Below are 20,332 nucleotides of genomic sequence, written 5' to 3'. Positions count from 1 at the left end.
AAACTTCTTAAATTACATACACTTTGAGGGACTTTCCCCTGTTAATTTCATAATATTTAGCATTTTATTTAGCTTCAGTTTAGTTCAAATAGAGTTTCCTGGCGGCGCCTTGCCTAAGTTTTGAATTGTGATCATCATTAGCAACGAGTTCCAGGGGGCTGCCTTTGGGTAAGCGCCCCTGTGGCTTAGTTAGCACTATTAATATCAATTGTCTCTCTTGTGGGGAGGCGGGATGGATGGGAATGGCTTGCGTCTAGGGGTTACATTTTTTCGAGTGGGGGCTTGGGGCTTCAACTAACATTCATATTTATCTTTATGCTTAGGTTTATCTTTAAATTTATGCGTAATATGTATATATAATATAATATATTATGGAAATAACTTTAACGCTTTGCTTTTTGGTTTCATTACACGATCTCGATCTCGACATCGTTCCATCGCTCTCCTCCCTCTCTCTCTCTCTTTTCCACTCTGTATTGCCGTCCTGCTCTGTGGCATGTGTGCTGCTTTAAAATATATATATATATGTTTATACGTGTATATGTGTGTAAGTGTGGGTTCAACGTGAATGCTTCGCTATCCTAGGTCCTAGAGTGGGGTGAGGATCATAAACTGCTGGGAGATTCGCCAGGTTGCCGGGGCCCATAAAGACCCCATTTGTTCGGTTTGATTCGTGTCGGTTGGTTAGTTTCTGGACAAGATTGAGTGCTCAGTCTAGCCCTCGTGGCTGGCCACCGACTCCAGGTCGCTGTTGTCCTCGCTGCCGGTCGCCTCGGTGGGTTCGCCCATGGCCACGCGTGCATACTCGTCCGTGTCAATGCTCTTGCAAAAGTGTATGGCATACTTGAGCTTCTCCAGGAGCACGGCCTAAAAAGGAATTAATAGCAAGTTGTGGTTAGGGATCTTCATAAATGGGGGTTAATTCGGTGCAAAACGAATCCCTTCGTTCTTGACTCACCTTGCACGAGTATCGCGGCATCTTGAGCAGAAAGAAGCAGGTGTAGCTCTCGGGCAGGAAATGGTCTGGCGGATTCTTCTCCAGCACCTGCAGCACAAAGTCCCTTCCCCGGAAGTCGGCTATGGTGCGTGGTAGACGGGTGCGGCCCCAAACAAATCGCAGGAAGAGAGAGCGCTCCTGCAAGGATTAGGAATTCAAAGGGTTACAAAATAATTAATAAATAATATCAATAAATAATTCCACTATTTTTTTTTTAGTTAGTTAGTTAAGACACCCACCTGATTGGTAAACTCCTCCATCACATCCCAGAACCAGGTAACCAGGGCCGAGCTCGGATCGAAGCCCTTGTAGGTGGCCACCGACTTGAGCAGGCCCAGCGGTATATCCGGCGAGCCGCAGACCATCGCCTGCAGCTCTGCGGCGGAGAAGAGCGATAGCAAAGGCACTGGTATCACCTTGGACATGCCATCCCGCACCGCCTTCACCTGCTCATCGAACTCGTGCAGCCGGAAGCCCAAGGCCAAGCGCACGTACTCCGAGCGGTTTCTGGGCGAGATGTGCGTATAGCGCGTGGACAACGGCACCTCGTGACCCCGGGCCGAGGACGTTGAGAATGGCAGTTCCAGGGTATTGAACAACTTGGGATCATCGTCCATGTTGCGTATGCACAGCAGCCCGGCCACATAGTCGCGGTCCACCTCGGTGAGGTCCGTGGGACGCAAGACTTCGCCGGTTAGCTGACGCCACACGGGCTCCGCCAAACTGAAAGGATTAAGATGGTTTAGAGGGGTGAGTTATAATGGCTTTAACGAAATGATAAATCTTTTGAGGAAATTACAATTATAAATCTATGAAAATGTATTTATTTATTTTGCCAGTTCAAATAAATAGATGAATCTTTGAAAATATATTGACTAATCTATAACAATGTAGCCTCAAAAATCTAGATAGTCCGCTTGACGTGTTGTCGTTCTCACTGTTGTTCGTTTTTGAATGGAATTATTTAATTAAATTACATGAATATCATTTCACGAGAAAAGAGTCTTTGTTTAGCAACAAATTAGCTTTTTTTGTGACCAAGTTAAGTAAGCTTAGTTACTGGTTAACTAGATTATCAGCTTGATTTTAATAGCCTTGCAGGGTACTATAATTTCACTCAAAAGCTGCTAATTTTGGGAAGGAGTCATCTCCGACCCTATAAATGGTATATATTCTTGATCAGCATCAACTGGCGAGTCTTTCTAGGCGTGTTCAGAGCATAAACATTTTTAAGCCATTTTTCCAAATTTTGATAAGGGGTTACATCATTAAGCTCTCAGAATTTTATAAAAATTTGGATTTTTTTAAATTTTTTTTTTACGCAGATTTAATGACCTAAGAAAAACTAGCATAAAACAGCTTTCCGAATTGAAATTAATGCCTTTTTGGCCGAGTTATGATATTTTAAAGTTTAAATTTTCAAAAAAATTATCATATATTCTATATGATGGATAAATATTTACTAATCCAATTAGTTAATTATCAAAAAAATTAATTAAAAATCCAATTAGTTACTCACTTGATACTGAGCGGCGATCCAGTGCGCACTGCAATGCCCATGAGCACGCCCAGAAAGCGGAACATGTTCATCTGCAGCACCGAGCCCAGGGTGGGATCCAGCAGGAAGCAGTCGCGATTGGCCCCGGCCTCGCCTCGTCCATTGGGCGTGCTGATCAACAGCGGCACGCTGCCATTCTGCAGCTCATCGCACATCTCGGCTATGGACTCGCTGTAGCCGCCGCCGCAGTCGTCCACGCTCTCCCCGACGAACTTGACCTTCCAGACGCGATGCGGCAGGGCCAACGCCTCCTGGGTGAGCAGCGGCAGCTTCTGGACCATCTGCCCGAACACGCTCTTCATTCCATCGACGCCGGCCAGGCCGTTGCAGCGGCTGCGTGAACGCTTCACCTGGATGCGATTCAGCTCGATGACGGGTCCATGCTGCTTGTCCCGCACCATGGTGGTCTGGATGACCTTGCGGAAGGCCGCCTCCTTGATGTTGTATACCAGCACGTCCTTGAGAGCGCCCAGGCTCAGGTCGCCGGCAATGGGCAGCATGGCCAGGCAGGGGCACAGCAGCTCCGAGAAGTGATGGAGGAGGATGAGGCGGGCATGGAGAGCCTCCGGGGCCAAGTCCCGAACCAGGTCATACTCGAGCGGTGGATTGGGCAGCGGACGCAGTCGCTCGCTCAACTGGGATGTGGACAAAGCCAGCGTGTGGGCAGATCCGCAGGTGACCTTCACTATATGCTTGCCCTGGAGGGCGGCCACCAGCCGCGGTCGCTGTATGGCCGTGACAGTGCCATCGCCCAGTTGACCCTCATCGTTGTCGCCCCAGGTGTAGACCTCTCCCGAATCACTGCAGGCGACGCAGTGCAGCGACCCAGTGGCAATCGAGATGATCTTCTTGCCCTGCAAGGCAGCCACCTTCTTGGGCCGCCGCACATGATCCACGGATCCATGGCCCAGGCGATGGAAGTCACCCTTGCCCCAGGTGTACACAGCTCCTGACTTGGTCAGGGCCACCGAGAACTGGGAACCGCACTCCACCTTGACCACTCCCAGGCCGGCCAGACTCTCGATTTTGTAGGGCAGCTTGCAGCCGTCGCTGCCGCCGCGTCCCAGCTTGCCGTAGTCGCCATCGCCCCAGCTCCAAACGTTGTCGTCGTCGGTGATGCACAGCGTCTGGGCATCCCCCGAACCGCAGGCTATATCGATGGCCCGATAGCCCAGCAAAGCCTCCACCAGCTTTGGTCTCAGCTGATCCTCCGAGTCGCCATGTCCTAGTCGGCCATACCGACCCTTGCCCCAGGTGAGCACATGTCCACTGGCCGTTATAGCCGCCGAGTGGGCACTGCCGCAGGCAATATCCGCCACGCTCATGCCATTCAGGTGCTCCACTAGCTTGGGTCGGTCGTAGCTCATCCGATTGCCGTGTCCCAGCTTGCCGTCCTCGCCCTCGCCCCAGGCATACACCTCGCCCTCGGTGGTCAGGGCCAGGCAGTGCTTGCCGCCGGAGTTCACGGCCACCTTCTTCACGAACACATGCTGCAGGGAGCCCAGGAGCGTGGGTATGGCCCAGCTGTCGCTTCCACCGACTCCTAGTCTTCCGCCAGAGCCATAACCAGTGGCAAAGAGCTTGCCATCGGGTGTGACGGCGAACAGGGATTGCTCTCCGCCTGCCAACTGGACAGGACGAAGGAGGCTGAGAGCCTCGCAAGGCGTGGGTGTCTTGATCCTGGATCCCTCGAGGCCACCCAGCTGTCCGCGATGATTGTGTCCCCAGCCATATATGGTGCTGGCTCCGCCCCAGCTCAAGGCCCAGTCATCCGGGCGCCGGTTGAGCCACTGCAGCAGCTGGGCATCGTGGGGGGCCTGGAAGAGGGCATGATCCTCGTGCAGAAGGGTGCTGCTGGTGTCCAGCTGATGGATGGGACAAAGCAAGTCCAAATGCTCGGTAACTGCCGGCGGTGGAGGCGGTGACACATTGCTGGCCGTGCTCGAGGACAGCGACGTGGTGGAGTTCAGCATGGAGGCGGCGGGCGATTGTCCTCCAGTATTGGACATGGCACTGCAGTGGGAGCTCGAGTTGGGCAGCATCTCAACGAATTTCTTGCGCACCTCCAGGCAGAAGGCGCGGGGCAGCTCAGTGCGCCGGATGAGGGACTGGGCCACCCGCACGGCGATGCAGTAGCGCTTGAACCAGGCCCACTTGTGGACATCGCCGGTTGAGGAGGAGGCGGCGGAAGACGACATTGAGCCGCCGCCGCCAGCCGGCAGCGAAGCATCCAGCTGCATGTCACAGGCCAGGGCGGCCAGTGTCTTGAAGTAATCCGAGTGCATCAGGTGAATCCCACCGCGTACCTGCGGCTCCTCGTACTCGTACTGTCGCAGGAGCTCCGGAATCAGAGGCTGGAGGAGCGTGGCCAAGGCTGGATCCTGGGGACGCGGTGCCTGCTCTAAAAGCAACACCGCATGCAGCTTCCGCAGCGACCAAATCCTCTGGGCCGTGGTCAAGGCCCCCAGCTGGGAGCAGGCCGCCAAGGCAGAGGCCAGGCGAAGGAGTACCCCCGATTGGCGTGGGGCCAGTCTCGAGTCCAGCAGGGACATCACCAGCGACATGGACGGCTGCGAGAGCACGGCCCGGTCCGAGCCGCTCTCGCCTAGCGTGGCCGCCGGCATGATGGCATGCACCCAAAACCGCCAGCCCCATCCATTTACCGAGCTGTCCGAGGAGAATTTCCAGCGTAGCTCGTCGCCCGGCACCCGGATCTCGGGTGCCCAGTGGGCAAACTCACGGCCCGAACGCATGGCCAGCACACGGCCAGTGCCGTCCATGATCACCAGCGGATCATTGCGCTTCTCCGTGCTGCACTGGCTGTCGAACTCCAGGCGCAGCATCTCGGCGCCCGGTATGCGCACCACTCCAGTCACATTCACATTGTCCACATACGGGTGGCTGCTCTCCTGCATCACCGGCTTGGGCAGCTTGCCCAGGCAGTGCCGCGACGTGCATAGATCCTCCAGTTCCGTGATGCAGGTCTCCAGCAGCATGGCGGCCACTGGCGGGGCACCAGCTCCCAAGGAGATCAGGGTTTCGGCAATGGTCTGGGCCGTGCTGGGCGGTCCACAGCGTCCGCAAACCGCCAGCTTGAGCAGCTCCACCAGGCTCTTGGCCTCGGGCTCACCCAGCAGGCCACCAAAATCTTCCAGGCCGTGGCAGTGTCCTATCTGGGCTAGCATCTCCTCCTGCTGGGTCATGGTGGCGGCCATTACGGACATGGCGCTGGCCGACATCCGGGAGTGCTTGTGCTGGGGCAGGGCGCTGCTGGACAGGGAGCCCGACATGGACAGGGATCCGGTGAGGCTCTGGAAGGCGCTGAGCGGTCCGGCAGTGAGAGGTGGTAATGTGGCAGCTCCTCCGGATACACTAGGATTGACTCCTACTCCAACTCCTCCTGTTAGCACTTCCAAGTTCGCATCTGGACTGTGCTCCTGGAGAGCTGCATCTGCTGCATCCGCCGGGGCTTCGCCTCCTCCTTGGGCTATTGTCTCGGCCGTTGGCAGAGGCACTCCTCCCAGGGGTGCACCTCCTCCTCCCATGAGCTGCTCCTCTTCGCCGGTGCCACCGCTAGCCACATTCCTCTCCTTGTAGTTCACCTTGCTGTGGCTGGTGAGAGCCGCCACAATGAGCTGGCGTGCCTGCAAAATGCTCATGGCGCGCAGGACATGACCCAAGGCTGCCTGCCTGGCCGCCGGCGTCTCCAAGGCCAGGCTCTCGCTCAGGCTGGTCAGGTTCAGAGGCTTTGGATCCGGCTTCAGCAGGGCCTGCTGCATGGTCTCCGCCTCGTAGATTCCTAGGCTGCTGCCTCCTAGAGGGTCGCGGGTGCTGCCAAAGGGCACGGGTCCGCGCTTCTCCTCGTCCAGCGAGGCATTGGGCAGGCCCCAGGCGATGGAGTGCGAGCTGCCGCAGGCCACGCGGTTCACAAAAACGGCATCCAGGCCGATGACCAAGGCGGGCTTCTTGTTCACAAAGGTATTCCCGCTGCCCTGCTGGCCATGGTCATTGTCTCCCCAGGCGTACACCTGGCCGGCATCCGTTACGGCCAGGCAATGGAGGGCTCCAACGGCCACATGGATGACACGCCTGCCGCGTAGACCCCCGATGGGTTGAGGCTTCCGCACGTGCTGGTCACCGCCATGGCCCAAACGGTAGTAGTCACCCTTGCCCCAGGTCCAGACCTCGCCGGCCCGCGTCAGGGCCAGGCTAAACTGGGCGCCACACTCGATCTGGATCACTCCGATGCCCGACAGCCGTTCGATTTCGTGCGGGGTGTCCGATCCCTCGCTGCCGCCGCGTCCCAGCTTGCCAAAGTCGCCATCGCCCCAGGAGAACACGGCTCCGTCCTCGGTCAGAGCCAAAGTCTGGGCATCCCGACTGCCGCAGGCAACCTGGATGACTCTCCGGCCCGTGAGGGCAGCCACCAGTTTGGGCTTCAGCTGGGTGGCATTGTCGCCATGTCCCAGGCGTCCGTACTCACCCAATCCCCAGGTGTAGAGCTCGCCCTGGCTGCTGATGGCCGCCGAGTGCGATGAGCCGCAGGCCACGTCCCGGATCTTCTTGGCCCTCAAGGCCTCCACTAGCCGCGGCTTGTCCAGCGTTGTCCTGTTGCCATGTCCCAGCTTCCCGTCCTCGCCTTCGCCCCAGGAGAACACCTTGCCGTCCAGGGTGAGGGCCAGGGCATGCTTGCCGCCGGAATGTACTGCCACCTTCTTCACCACATACTGATGCAGCACGGGCAGCTGGTGGGGCAGTGGCACATTGTGGGTGACTCCTAGGCCCAGGCGTCCATTGGTTCCCTCGCCGCAGGCATACACCTTGCCATCCTGGCTGACAATGAACAGACTCTTGGAGCCGCCGGCTATGTGGATGGGACGCAGCCGGCTGATGGTCTGCGAGAAGGTGGGCACCTTCACCTTGGAGCCCTTGAGGCCGCCCAGCTGCTCCTTGTCGTTTAGACCCCACACCATCACAGTGCAGGGCAGATCCTGGTCAGGTCCTGCGCTGGGCTCGCCATGCTGGGAGGTGCTCACAGCTCCCACTCCCATGGCTGTAGCCACTCCAGGTCCTAAGCTACCGCTGTATTCGCTGGCCAAGAACTGGGCATTGGCCAGGATGTGATGCAGATCGGGCTGCTGCCGGCGGCCAATGAACTGGAGGCCATGGATCTTGCACTGGATGCCATTGTTCTGGCACTGCTTGACCACCACCTCCACCCAGGGATAGTAGGTGGGCACCTGCTGCATGAGCACCACCTGGCCGGCTCCGGCAGGCACCGGGATCCAGGTGTATTCCTTGAGGCTGTCCACGCACTCGCCCACGCGAATCTCCAGCAGCGAGGGCATGTGCGAATGATCCTCCGGGCTGACTTTCAGGATGAGGCTGTGCACTAGGATGCGGTCATGGAGCTCGAGACGAATCCAGTGGCGGCAGGGTCCGCTTGAGCAACTCTGCCACGGTTGTCCGCTCCCGTCCAGCAGATGCTTGGCCGCCGCCTCGTTGGAGCTGACGGTCAACGAGCGGATGCAACGTGACCAGTCCTCGATGAGATCGCTGGGAGCTGCTTGATTGCTGGGATCTGGAACCAGAGGAGCAGCCAAGACATCCGTAGTGGAGTTGGTCACCAGCTCTACCTCGTTGATGTGTCCCTGCCAGGCGGGCAGGCCCGGAAAGTCCACGGTGAGCTGTTTGCCACGCACCGAGGTGACCAGGCCCACGGAGGATGAGGATGATGTTAATCCCGCTGCTGCCTCGTTCCTGGCCAGTCGCATCTGTCCCAGCAGAGCAAACCGCAGGGAGGAGGTGCACAGCCTCACCCGGGCTCCCACTACAATCGGAGGCGGTCTGGGTTGATGCTGCGTCTGAGCCTCCGCCTCCACCAGTTCAATGTGGACGAAGCACACCCAGTAGGTGCTGCCATGGTTGCGCCAGTCCACCTGCACATTGAGATCGTGCAGGCCCTCGGTGTCCACAATGAGCACGGTGCCCATGTCACCCTGCTTGATCTCCTCAAAGTCCCGGCAGCAGCGGACAGTCATCCCAGGACGCACCAGACCCCGCACATAGAGAGCATAGAGATCTGCCGTTTGGAAGTCCTTGCGAGACTCAAATCTCAACGGGGGCGAGGCCACAGCTCCGGCTGCCACCGGTTGACCCTCCACTGTGTCCGAAGATGAGGAGGAGGAGGACGAGGATGTTGTAGAGTTGGAACTGGGACACTCGTTGTCGGAATCCGCCTCGGGATCGTGGGATGATGATGTGGAAGTGGGAGCCAGGGGCAGTGAGTCCTCCTCAATGGTGTTGGCACACACATCCGGGTGCTCGAGGATCCACTGGACTATCTGCTCGGGCGTGGGCATAATCTCTGCCTGGAGGGACAGCTGCTTGAGGGCCAGCTCCACGGTGCGTCGCGTGAAACCCATCTCCATGATCTGGCCGATGAGCTGGGCATCGGTGGCTGCGGCTGGCCACTTGTTGCTTTTTGGCTCCGCCTGCTGCTGCTGCTGCTGCTGCTGGTCTGGAGGTGGCGCTGGTGGCGGCTGCTTCTGCTCCCTCTTGGCCACATTGTAGACTGGTACGCCATGCACCATGGTGGGTTGGGGTGGGGTAACCAGGGCTTGAGTGTTACCCGAGGCACTCCCACTGCTAATCCCCTCCAGGCCTTCGCTTAGCTCTTGGTGTGCCTGGGTGGCCAGCGACTGGATGCAGTTGAGAGCAGCGGTGGCCAGATCCGTGTAACTATAGCAGGCCTTTACGGGTGAGGCCTGGGTGGCCCTCAGCAGGATGGCCTGGATGAGGAGCTGCGTTTCCTGTGCACTGCCAATGGAGAGCTGCGGGTCTTGCTCTTGATCCTGCTCCTGCTCCGGCTCCCTCTCCCTCTCAGGATCACTCCTCTCCTGCTCTGAATCCTCGGAGGAAGTGTAGATGCTACCCGGAGCCCTTTGCTTGAGTATACGCCGCAAGGCAGCCTGGTGGCGATATAAAACACCATTGGTCTGGAGCACCGCCATCTGCAGCTGCTGCGCCCGCAGCAGGGCCAAGTCCAGGCGACCCTCCACGGTGGCGGGCAGCTCTCGGAGCTCCGAGGCCGGGCCATACAGCAGCACTGTCCAGGCATTCAGCAGCATCTCGTTCATGGGCAGCCGGCTCAAGCTGAAGACACTGTGATCCAGATGGGGCATTACGGCCGAGAGCGGCACCTTCACAAAGCCCAAGCCAGAACCCAGGCCTCCGGGAGCCAGGAGACACCTTCCTTTGGGCGTGAAGCTGGCTATGACCATGTGACTGCCCTCGTGGAAACAGTTCAGACCCACGCGCGGACGCAGATCATGGCCACCCATGGCTCCCAAAACGCCCAGCACAAAGACCTGCTCGCTGTCCAACGTGGACGTGGAGGAGTGCGTGGGAGATTGCTCTGCCAGGAGCTCGGCAGCCACGCAGAGTTTTTGCGCCAGAAACGAGTTGATCACTGGATTCCAGGCGGGCAGAGTGTGCAGCCGCCGGAGCAGGGCCACCAGCTCCTCGGCCACGCTGCCCGAATGGGAGGCGGTGAGTAGGACACGAGCCTTGCCCTCGCTGGTGGGCTGCAGGCTGGCATCTCCAGGGCAATGGAGGGCAATGCGTCCCAAGGTGGCAAAGAGCTGGCGCACTAGCGCAGGCATCCTAAGCTCCTCCTCCGAGCCCCACTGGGCCAGGATGAACTGCAGCAGGCGGAGACAGTGGAGCTGCCGGTAGACACCAGCCTCATTGCCAGCCGGCTCCTCCAGCAGGGACAAATAGTGAGTCAGCCAGGCGGGGGTGCTCAGCTCCAGGCAGAGACGTGGACAGTCGCCTGGAAATGGGTTCAAGGATATTAGCTCCCACGTGGTCATGGGATGGTATGTCACCTTGCTTACCTGCTATGGCTCGGATGAAGCCCAGATTCAGCCAGCCTAGGGAGTGCGCCACATTGGACATGGCTGGCTTGGGATCAATGATGGCTCGGAACATGCTGGTCATGCCGCGCAGGGCAAGCTTGTCCAGCTGGGCGCCGTGAAGGCCACTGCCCACGGCCAGGATTTGCAGGAGCTTGGCGGCACTATGACGCAGCAGTTTGGAGGGATGCGAATCACTACTGGGCGAGGCCTCGCCGCCAGCCAGATGCTCCTCTCGCTCGGGTTCCGTGGGTGAGGCCACATTCATGGCACTATCGGCCAGCTGAAGGTCATACTGACCCTCCTTGCCCATGCGGTAGGAGTTGGTGGCTCCCGTATACCACTCCACACGAACCCACCTGTAAAGAGGAGGCCGTTACTCAGAGGGGAATCTTTCAGAAGAGAAAGAGTTTTAAGTTGACTTACCCATCCTCCCCCACTTCGCTGATGATGCGCCCTTCGCCAGGCGGATTGCCATCCTGGTCACCCCATTTCCAGTCCGCTCCTCGCACAATCCTGGTGCCAATCTTCATCAGCTTGGCCAGATCCGGACCACTTAGCTGGGCCTTGCTGGACTTTTGCTTGAGGACGCTGTCCTCGTAGAGCACGCTCAGTTCGCCGGGAAGGTGGCCACCGGCCAGACCCTCGCCTCCTGTCTGAGCCAGCAGACCCAGCACCGTGCCCAGCAGTCCAGAGTTGATGAGCAGGCCCAGCTCATTAGGGCCCAGTTCCTTGGCCAGCAGCCCGAAAACGCTCAGCAGGAAGCGGGCACGTGGGAGACGCTTCAGCAGGACATAGGTGCCCAGGTTGGAGCTGTCCTTGCCGCGGGCATGTCCAGGCTGCTCTTGGTTGACCAGGCGGCGCAGCTCCCGCACGGCCCAGTCCAGGACACGGGCCTGGGCCAGGAGTAACCTGGCCTTCTGGTAGGCACTCACCATGTTCAGTTGGCCCAAGACATGGAGGGAGCTGCCCGATGAAGCAGCACCAGCATTGGACTTCAGGTGGAGTCCCAGGAAGCCATTCAGGAGGCTATACTGTGCCGCATCCAGGAGGCCGTGCAGCTCCAGCAGCTGCTGGACAAGCTGTAGCCCAGCCAGGCGCAGCTGAAACCGCTGCATCTGGCAGTACATGGCCCGGCGTGCTGTCTCTACATCGCAGCTGTCCTGCAGGGCAAAGTCCACAATGTCCTGCATGAGTCCAGGATCCAGCTCACCCTCGCCATGGATCTGTCGTTCGTTGAGCCGCCTTAGCAGGGTCTCCTCCTCCTCCGCTTGCTCCTCCTGCTGCTCCAGCTTGGGCATGGCCTGCTGGGGCTTCTTCTCCTGCTCCTGGTGCTGATGCTGCTGGATGGTGGCATTCAGGAGATCCTCCGGCTTGGCTGGCTGTCGGGCACAACGCAACTCTTGGAGCAGCCTTCGCACCAGGAGACGGAAACGGGGTAGCCTTTGCAGAATGGGCAGGCGTCGTAATCCTCGCTGCTGGGGGCTTATGGCAGGACGCACCTCGTAGAGCAGGAAACGTAGCCTCTCCAGAATTGGGGCACACACCTCCTTGTAGCTGCGGTTGAGCTGCTGACGCGTGCGCACCACCGACCACTTGGCCTGATGCACCAGCCGTATGATCTCGCTCAGCTGCCTGGGCGGCGGTGACTCCCCCTCCGCCTCCAGGGAGCTGAGCACCAGGCCACCCAGATACTGATGTCGGATGAGCACGGCGCTAAGCAGGCGCTCCAGCTCCTGGACGGGATGTTCGGTGGCAAACTCCTGGTGCCACATCAGATTGTGAGCCTTGCAGTAGCGCTCGGTGAGGCTCAGCCAAGAGGCCACTGGTGGCTCTGAGAGTCGGGCTTCGGCCAGGCCGCTGATGAAGACTTCTGCCCTTTGCTGCAGCTGGGACTTGCCCCTTCCCTGGACCAGCTGATGTGGATGCTGCTGATGTGGATGCTGCTGCTGCAGTTGCAGGGGCAGAGGTGGCTGCTCCGTGGGCGTGTTGCCCGCCGTGCTATGGCAACTGTGACTGCTCCTTGCCTCGCCCTTCTCCTCGTCAAAGGGATTGTTGGGCTGGAGCAGCTGCAGGCCGCCGCTCAAGAGGCTGGACTTGTCCAGCTGGCGGCACTGCAGCTCCGCCGGCTGCAGGGATGGTCCACTGCACATCAGGTTGGCCACCAGGCCCAGGAGCTGGGCCAAAGTGCACTCCGAGCTAAAATGGGTAAGCCGACTGGGTCCTGGCGTCGAAGACTAAAAGGAATCTCGTCAAGAAACGGGAATAATCTCGAGGGAGACTTCAAACTTACCTTCTCTTCGCTGCCGGCCTGGGCCATGTACTTGCCCAGCTTGTGGTGCTGCAGTATATGCTCCAGGGCACTCCTGTGGCCCTGACTCAGCTCCCCGGTGAGATCCTTGCCCAAGCCCGCCTCGAGAAGACTCCTCAAGGCCTCAGACTCGCAACTAACCAGGATAAAAGGCGTGAGTTTATCTTCTCTGGGGATGAATCCCAACCTCACCTGTATCCACTTAGGTCACAGACGTAGCCCGCCAGGATAATGCAGCGAGTGCCGTCCAGCAACTGGTTCTCCAAGTCCGCCCTCCTCACATAGTGGGTCTCTGGGTCAGCAGGCGGCGGGCCACCGCCCTTGGATCCTCCTCGACAGATAATGCCGGGCCAGCCCATGTCATCGCCATCCCTCAGCTCACCCTCGCCCAGAGCCCGATTTAGACGATCCAGGACCCGCAGGAGGGGCAGGAAAATCCGTGCCCAGCGTAGATTCCCCAGACACTGGGGACGATCTCGCTTGAGGAGCACCAGGCCCACCAAGAGCTCATGCAGCAAGGCATCCGAGATGTCCGCCTGGAGAATGCGACCCAAATGACCCACCTGATGGGACAAGGGGGGATGATCGCCGGGCTCCCGGCACTGCAAGGCCAGCTCGTAAGCCTGCTGCAGGGTGGTCACGCAGGCGGGAATCAGGGCATGCAGGTATTGCAGCAGCAAGGCCTCGGCCCCGGTGGTCTCCTCCTCGGGCTCCGCCTGGTGGATGTGGGCCAGCAAGAGCCGCTGGAAGCGATGCAGCAGACTCAAACTGGGGCTGGTGCTGGGCTCCTGAAGCTGCTGATGATGCTGTTGCTGCTCCTCCTCCTTGATCAGCTCATGTTTGCCCAGGGTTGGCGACAGCCTGGTCTGCGTGAGGGCTGCATTGTTGCCCAGCAGCCGGGTTATTAGCTGGAGGAGAGGCAAATGAACACCATCGCCGCAGTCCGCCGAGCAAGAGCTGCTCTCCAGGCGTATGGCATGCTGCAGGGCAGACTCCAAGCCGCCCTCGGCCATCAGAGAGCTAACCAGGAGATCGGTCATGAAGCGATGGCCAGCGGAGGAGGCCTGGCCCGGTTCCGAGGGCAGCAGGGAGGTGAGGGTCTGGGCACGCTCGGCAGCCGTGGGCAAAAGGACACTCCAACCATCCTAAAGATTAAATGTTTATAGTTATTACCAGGTGGGCATCCTTGGTGGTCAACAGGGACTCCTTACCTGCAAAGCCTGCTGGGCGGCCACTTGGATGGTGCGCAGAACTTGGCTGCCACCGGCTAGTCCCAGAATCCTTGTCTTCAGGCTGCTCAGCAGGCGACTGCCACTGGCCAGACCCACCTGGCGCGGCTCCACACCGTTGGCTATCAAGGCTAGCAGCTGCAGACGCACCAAATTGAGGCAGGCCACGGCTATGCACTCGCTCTCCTGGTTCGGCGTCTGCCGGTTGTCCTGGCTGCTGCACATACTCAGGAGCTGGTCCAGGAGCCGGAAAGTGGGCTCACCCAAATCAATCACAAAGGGAGCACGCATGGGCACACCCTGGTGGGAGCTCTGTGTCCAGACCAGACTCTGGCCACCAGTGCAGGCAATGCCGCTGGCCGGCAACGTGGGCAGGGCCACCATTATGGGGGTTCTCAGCAAGGGTTCGCTGGACACAGAGGCGGGACAGATCTGTTGGCTGTCATTCCGACCCCAGCCGAAGACTTCACCAGTGCTGGCCAGAGCCAGGCAGTGGGCCACGCCCACAGAAACGTCCACAATGCGTTTGTGCTGCAAAATAAAAGAAATAGAGACCAAATCCCAGCTTAATTAGGAGTTAACTCACCTGGAGACTGCTCACTAGACGCGGCACACTGCAGCCCTGGACACTGCGCTCCACCAGCTGATGGCCCAGGCAGGTGGCCTTGCCCCAGGTAAAGAGCTGACCCTCGCTGCTTAAGGCCACCGAGAACTGGGAACCCGCAAACACGCGCTGCACTCGAGGCAGAGCCTCCACCAGAATGGGCTGCAGGCTGCCATTGCAATTGCCATTGCCCAGCTTGCCATAGTCGCCATCGCCCCAGGCAAACACCAGACCCTCAGAGGTTAGGGCCAAAGAATGGGCATCGCCACTGCCCAGAGCCACATCCACCACCATGTGATCGGCCAGAGCCACCACCAGGGTGGGCAGACACCTGTCATCGCTGTTGCCATGACCCAGGCGGGCATAGGTGCCGCGTCCCCAGGTGAGCAGGTTGCCCCCACAGGTGATGGCTGCACTATAGGAGCAGCCACAAAACACAGACTGGACGCAGTGCTGCTCCAAGGCAGCAATCTTGGTGGGCACAGCGCGGGCATGGGTGTCGCCATGGCCCAGGCGGTGATCTTCGCCAGTGCCCCAGGAATAGGCATTGTCTATAGAAAAGAATGAGAAAGCGATAGAGTAGGTGTCCTTTAGTTAACCCCTTCCTCTCCTCCACTTACGATTGCTGTCAATGGCCAGAAAATGACGTCCCTCGCAGTGCCCGGCAATGCTAATGAACGTCTCGTGGGCCACCTCCTCCATGAGCAGCGGATCGGACTCCGGCTTGGTCAGGCGCCAGGTGTGCAGCTTACCCTCCTGGCTCAGTATCAACAACTGGGTCTCGCAGCAGGCCACTTGCTTGATCTGAAACCGACAGCTGAGCATGGGCACTGCTGTGGTTTCTCCCCGCCAGCTAAGCGATGGCTCCGAGCTGAAACCCTGCTGATCCTTGGAGAGCGACGGCCAACCCAATGCATAGATCCTTTGCTGAGGCGAGGACTTAGAGGCAGCAGCGGGTTGCGCCTGACCCCGCAGCAGGCAACGCGGCATCAGAGGCTGCACGAGGCGATCCAGATGCGAGATGATAACCACGGCAGCACGACGCAGATCCACAATTGCCGCGGTGCTCTTGGGCAGGGAAAGGAAGCGTAAGAAGGTTTCCGTGGCGCTGGCCACGGGCGCTGGCTCACCGCCAGCCAATCCGCCACCCTTGGCCGCTGCTCCTATTTTCTGGTAACGCAAAAGGATACGGAGCAGAGGAGCTCCCGTCTTTCTTGGCATATCCCGATTGTCATTGCCCGCCCGATCCTTCTCCCAGAGGAGCAGCAGCAGCACCACGCACTCTAGCGTGGCGGCCAGCGTGCCCTTCTGCACTCCCAGTTCCAGGAGCAGGCAGAGAGCCGTATGGCGATCGTTGATCGGTGCAGTGCAGCGTCCTCCCATGGGATCGCCGAGAGCCACCAGGCGCAGGAACTTGATGGAGCGCTCCATGACCTCCAGCCAGAGCGGGGAGACAGCGGCCGCCTCGAAGAGCGTGGCCTCCGGCAGCTCCTGCAATGAGGCCAGAGCCTCGCTCAATAGTTCGCTGCACATTTCGGTGTCCTCGCCGGAACGCCAGGCGCGGCGCAAAAAAGCAAAGCTAAAGTTGAGAGCAGCCCGGGTGGCCACGCGGGCCAGACCCAAAGCTCCGTGTTCCGGTGGCTCCGCCGTCTGGAGCTCTATTGTGGCTGCATTCGAGGCATTGGTGGTGTTTGCCAAGGCGTTCGTAGCGTTGGTGTTGGTGGTGGTGGTGGCATTTGTGCTTATGGTGGTGGCGGCGGCCAGACGCTCACGCTCTCGCTCCCTCTTCAAGGCCACAAAATACCGTTCGTAAACGAAGAGCTGCTGGCGAAGATGCTGGGCGGACAGACAGTTACCGGCGGCCCGCAATGCCAGCTCCTGCAGCTCCGAGATCAGCGAACGCTGGCACTCCTGGCGAGCCTGATGCGAGGGCGGTTGACTCCAGAGCCAGCCGCTGAGCACCATGTCGGTGACCTGGCTAAGATGAGCGGCCTGCTGGGCAGCCGCCTGCGTTGTAAGCTTCTTGATGGCCGTGTCCGAGTCCAGGGGCCGGCAGCCATCGCAATTGCAGGCGGAGAGCGGGCCACAGTAGTCCGGCTGGCAGCAGGAGCACTTCAGCTGTTGGGCTCCGCAGTAGTGCTTGCCATCATCGCCCAGATAGGACAGCTGGCCGCGGGCATTGAGGAGCGGGGCAGCGGGCGAGGAGACCAACTCACAGTCCTGAATCAGGTGATTCCATAGGACCGCACCCTCGGAGGCGTTGCGCAGGGAGGCAATGAGATCGGCGCGCAGCCATTTGGCGTCCAGAAAGGGCAGGGGACGCAGGTAGAGATCGGGTGATTGGCTGGGCGAAGATGCTGCTGCCAGAGATGCAGCTGCAGATGCTGAAGCGGATGCGGTGGGCGGCGGCGGTACAGATGCCTGGGGTCCTGAGCCAGCACCGGAACCCGAGACCTGGCCACTGGCTCCGCTTGCCTGGCGGTTGAACATAGTTTTTATATTTCTTCTATTTCTTTTTCTGGGGTATTCCTCCTACTGCTCTACACACCCACGGACTGGGACTGGACTCGGCCTAGAAACAACAACAACAACGGCATGGCACATTTTTCATACCCTCCCCCAAGAGGGTCGGGCAGGGCCGGGGCGAGGGCGATGTCAATGTCGTCACTCACACACGGACGACACGCGCGACTCGGGGCGCTCGCTCTCACACACAACTGCACTCGGGAAATTGGGGGCTTAGGATGAATCGTAGTTTTCCTTCACCGCACCGCACTGTTTCTGCTCATTTCGTTCTTTTTCAAGCCGATTACGAACCGGGGACTAGGGACAGGGGTGCGGGACATTTGTTACGACACGGACGGTACCTTGGAGAACGATGTACGCACTTCCGAATTGCATTAACTGCGCGCTGCAAAGCTCGCGACACAAATATTAAATGTTTTTGAATGCGTTTAATCAATTAATAGTGTTGCCTTTAGCGATGGGAGATAGTTCGATGTTCGATAGTTCGTGACCCGTTCGCCAGTGTTCTAGAGTCACGGGATTTGTGGGTCACTGCTTCGGAGAAATAAATTCCCAGCTAGCAGGCAGGGACAAGCTACTCAATCATAGCATTTCCGTAATTATTTACATTTTAAAATATTTAAAATGTTGAATTTATTTAAATATAATTGTCATAACAGCTTTATTCGCGGGAGGGCGCTTCACAGCACTGAAACACAACCGTTAAGGCACTCTGTAAAACAATTTTCCAGTAAACGCATTTGGTCACACTTCAACGCGAGTAAGATGGAAAATTTCAAGTTTTAGGCATATTTTCGAACTTTTTATACGCAGAAAGGGCCCAAGGATGCCGTTTTATTACCACAACTAGCACACCAAAACACACACAAACGATGACGTCGCGCAACCTGACGGAGGTGTTCGTCATCATGCGCAACAATGCCTCCAAGAATCGCAGTCACTATGATGATCGGGTGAGTAAACCCAATAAAAGTTAGTTGAAAGTCTGTTTTGACCATATGTTTTTGTGTTAAAGCGAGGCAGCGATGCGGAGCGACTGCTAAAGCACTCGGTTCGCGAGGCAGAGGAGGGTCTAGAGCTGCAGGACGACTATGGGACGCCGCCCACCTGGCTGGACAAGTTCGAGGAGGCGCAGTACACCATGTCCAAGTAGGTGTTCGTTCGCTGACACAGCCTCTCCTCCGGGCATTCCTCTAACATTGAATATTTTTGCTGTAGAATCAAGCCCAAACTGGATGAGCTGGGCTCCCTGCACGCCCGCCACCTGCTGCGTCCCGCCTTCGATGACAAGCAGGACGACGAGTGCGACATCGAGGTGCTAAGTCAGAACATCTCCAAGCTGATCACATCCACACACCGGCACATCCAGTGCGTGCGCTCCAGCCTGGGCGTGGGCAGCAAGGTGGAGCAGCGCCTAACCGCCAATGCCGTGCACTGCGCCCTACTGCAGCTTCAGGAGCTGACTTTCAAGTTCCGCGCCAGCCAGAACGCCTATCTGATGCAGCTGAACTCGCGCGAAGAGCGCTCGCAGAAGTACTTTGATGACGGCGGCGGCGCCGGCGATGTATTCACCAACGTAGAGCTAGGCGAGCAGGGCGGTGTCAACAATTTTGTGGACTCCTTCGACAACTTCCTACAGCCTGCAGTCAACGGAGGTCTGACTGCTGCTGGCAAACTGGGGGGCGGCAATGCTTACCTATTTGAGGACGATGAACAGGCAATCGACGATCACTTTCAGCGTCCGCCAACCAGCCGGATGACCCAGCAGCAGCTGCTGCTCTTCGAGGAGGAGAACACTCGTCTGGCGCAGCATCGCGAGGAGGAGGTGACCAAGATTGTAAAGTCCATATACGACTTGAATGATATCTTCAAGGATCTAGGACATATGGTGCAGGAGCAGGGCACTGTGCTGGACCGCATCGACTACAATGTGGAGCAGACGCAGACGCGCGTCTCCGAGGGATTGCGGCAGCTTCACAAGGCGGAGATGTACCAGCGCAAGAATCGCAAGATGTGCATCATTCTGGTCCTGGCAGCTGTCACCTTCTTCATGCTGCTGCTGCTCATCCTCACCAAGCTCTAGCTCGGCCATTCCAGGCGATATCTCCATGTCGTTCTCGTTTTTGTGTGTGTGTATATTGTAAATGAATGTATGATTAAAATACATGTTATATTTATTATTTATTGCTAATGCTAAAAAAAACAAAGAACTACTTCTTCCCGCTGCGATGGGGCGAGATCACAGTCCCGATCACATGCGCTCCGAGAGGCGTGAGGCGACGGAGCGCAGGTTTCCGTACACCTTGCTGGGCGGCGATCCAAGGATCAGGTTGCAGACGGCACGGCGCGCCAGCTGGATGTTCTGGTAGCTGCCCAGAATGTGGATTTTGCTGTCGGCGAGCACAATGCGGGTCTTGGTCACGTTTTCGATGGTGAATTTGGTGCGTCCACCCTTGCCGGCCAGGCGACCGATGGCACGCGACTGATGGTCGCCGCGCAGCGTCTTCACATCCTTGATCTCGAAGGACTCGACGAAGAGATCCTCCAGTCGCAGCAGTGCCAGGGCATCGTCCACCTCGAAGCCGCAAAGAAAGGCACGCACAAAGTCCGCTCCTCGCTGCAGGTTGGCAATGTCTGGCGTTTCCGGACCGATGCGCAGCTCCACCTGGCGTGCCTTCATGTTAAAGCGGATTTGCAGCTTCATGTGCTCCACCACGGGCGTGAAGATCTTCATCCAGTGCTCCTTAAGGGAGGAGTAACGGTGCGGCGGCACGGACACCTTGCGCAGCTCGCTCCTGGCCCGCTTCGCCTTGGGCGGGGCGGAAGCCCGTGCGGAACCCAGTACTTGACCCTCGATGCCAGTCGCCTCGTCCACCTGCATCTCGGTGTCCTGCTGGCTGCTCCCGGCGGCACTGCGCTTGGTAGCCTTCTTCGTTGGCTCGAAGGCGTCGGCCTTGATGTTCTCCACCTCCATAATGTGATCTTTTTCGGTTGCTATTTCGTTTTAGACAATTGCGTTGTTTTCCAAAATTTAATTCCACGTGCGGCACTGCGATGAAAACACTAACTAAAAGGGTCACACTGCCGATACACTTTCAGCGTAAAGTCCGGCAACGCCGTTTTAGGAGAAATATCGATGTTTCTGGCGACTATCGATATATCGATTTTTTTTCGAATTTTTAAATGTAACA

General features: G+C 58.2%; 3 protein-coding genes across 3 annotated transcripts; 1 reads left to right on the top strand and 2 right to left on the bottom strand.

Annotated features, from left to right (window-relative positions):
- Positions 1 to 41: 41 nt before the first annotated feature.
- Positions 42 to 17,608, bottom strand: HERC2 (E3 ubiquitin-protein ligase HERC2). The gene is made up of 11 exons (XM_017173459.2): positions 15,236 to 17,608; positions 14,598 to 15,166; positions 13,994 to 14,542; positions 12,975 to 13,927; positions 12,765 to 12,918; positions 10,898 to 12,708; positions 10,454 to 10,830; positions 2,517 to 10,389; positions 1,237 to 1,720; positions 959 to 1,135; positions 42 to 867 (listed from the first exon to the last, which is right to left on the bottom strand). Exons 1-11 carry the CDS (start codon positions 17,103 to 17,105, stop codon positions 715 to 717), a joined length of 14,970 nt encoding a protein of 4,989 aa, XP_017028948.1. The 5' UTR covers positions 17,106 to 17,608; the 3' UTR covers positions 42 to 714.
- Positions 17,609 to 17,800: 192 nt separating this feature from the next.
- On the top strand, positions 17,801 to 19,325 carry Syx16 (syntaxin 16). Its single transcript, XM_017173462.3, has 4 exons — positions 17,801 to 17,901; positions 17,955 to 18,094; positions 18,157 to 18,290; positions 18,360 to 19,325. Exons 2-4 carry the CDS (start codon positions 18,014 to 18,016, stop codon positions 19,222 to 19,224), a joined length of 1,080 nt encoding a protein of 359 aa, XP_017028951.2. The 5' UTR covers positions 17,801 to 17,901; positions 17,955 to 18,013; the 3' UTR covers positions 19,225 to 19,325.
- l(1)G0004 (lethal (1) G0004) lies at positions 19,293 to 20,214 on the bottom strand. Its single transcript, XM_017173466.3, has one exon. It carries the CDS (start codon positions 20,113 to 20,115, stop codon positions 19,393 to 19,395), a length of 723 nt encoding a protein of 240 aa, XP_017028955.1. The 5' UTR covers positions 20,116 to 20,214; the 3' UTR covers positions 19,293 to 19,392.
- Positions 20,215 to 20,332: the final 118 nt, after the last annotated feature.

Source organism: Drosophila kikkawai, chromosome X, assembly GCF_030179895.1.
Source record: "Drosophila kikkawai strain 14028-0561.14 chromosome X, DkikHiC1v2, whole genome shotgun sequence".
NCBI classification, from domain to species: Eukaryota; Metazoa; Arthropoda; class Insecta; order Diptera; family Drosophilidae; genus Drosophila; species Drosophila kikkawai.
This window is presented reverse-complemented; position numbering and strand designations above follow the sequence as displayed.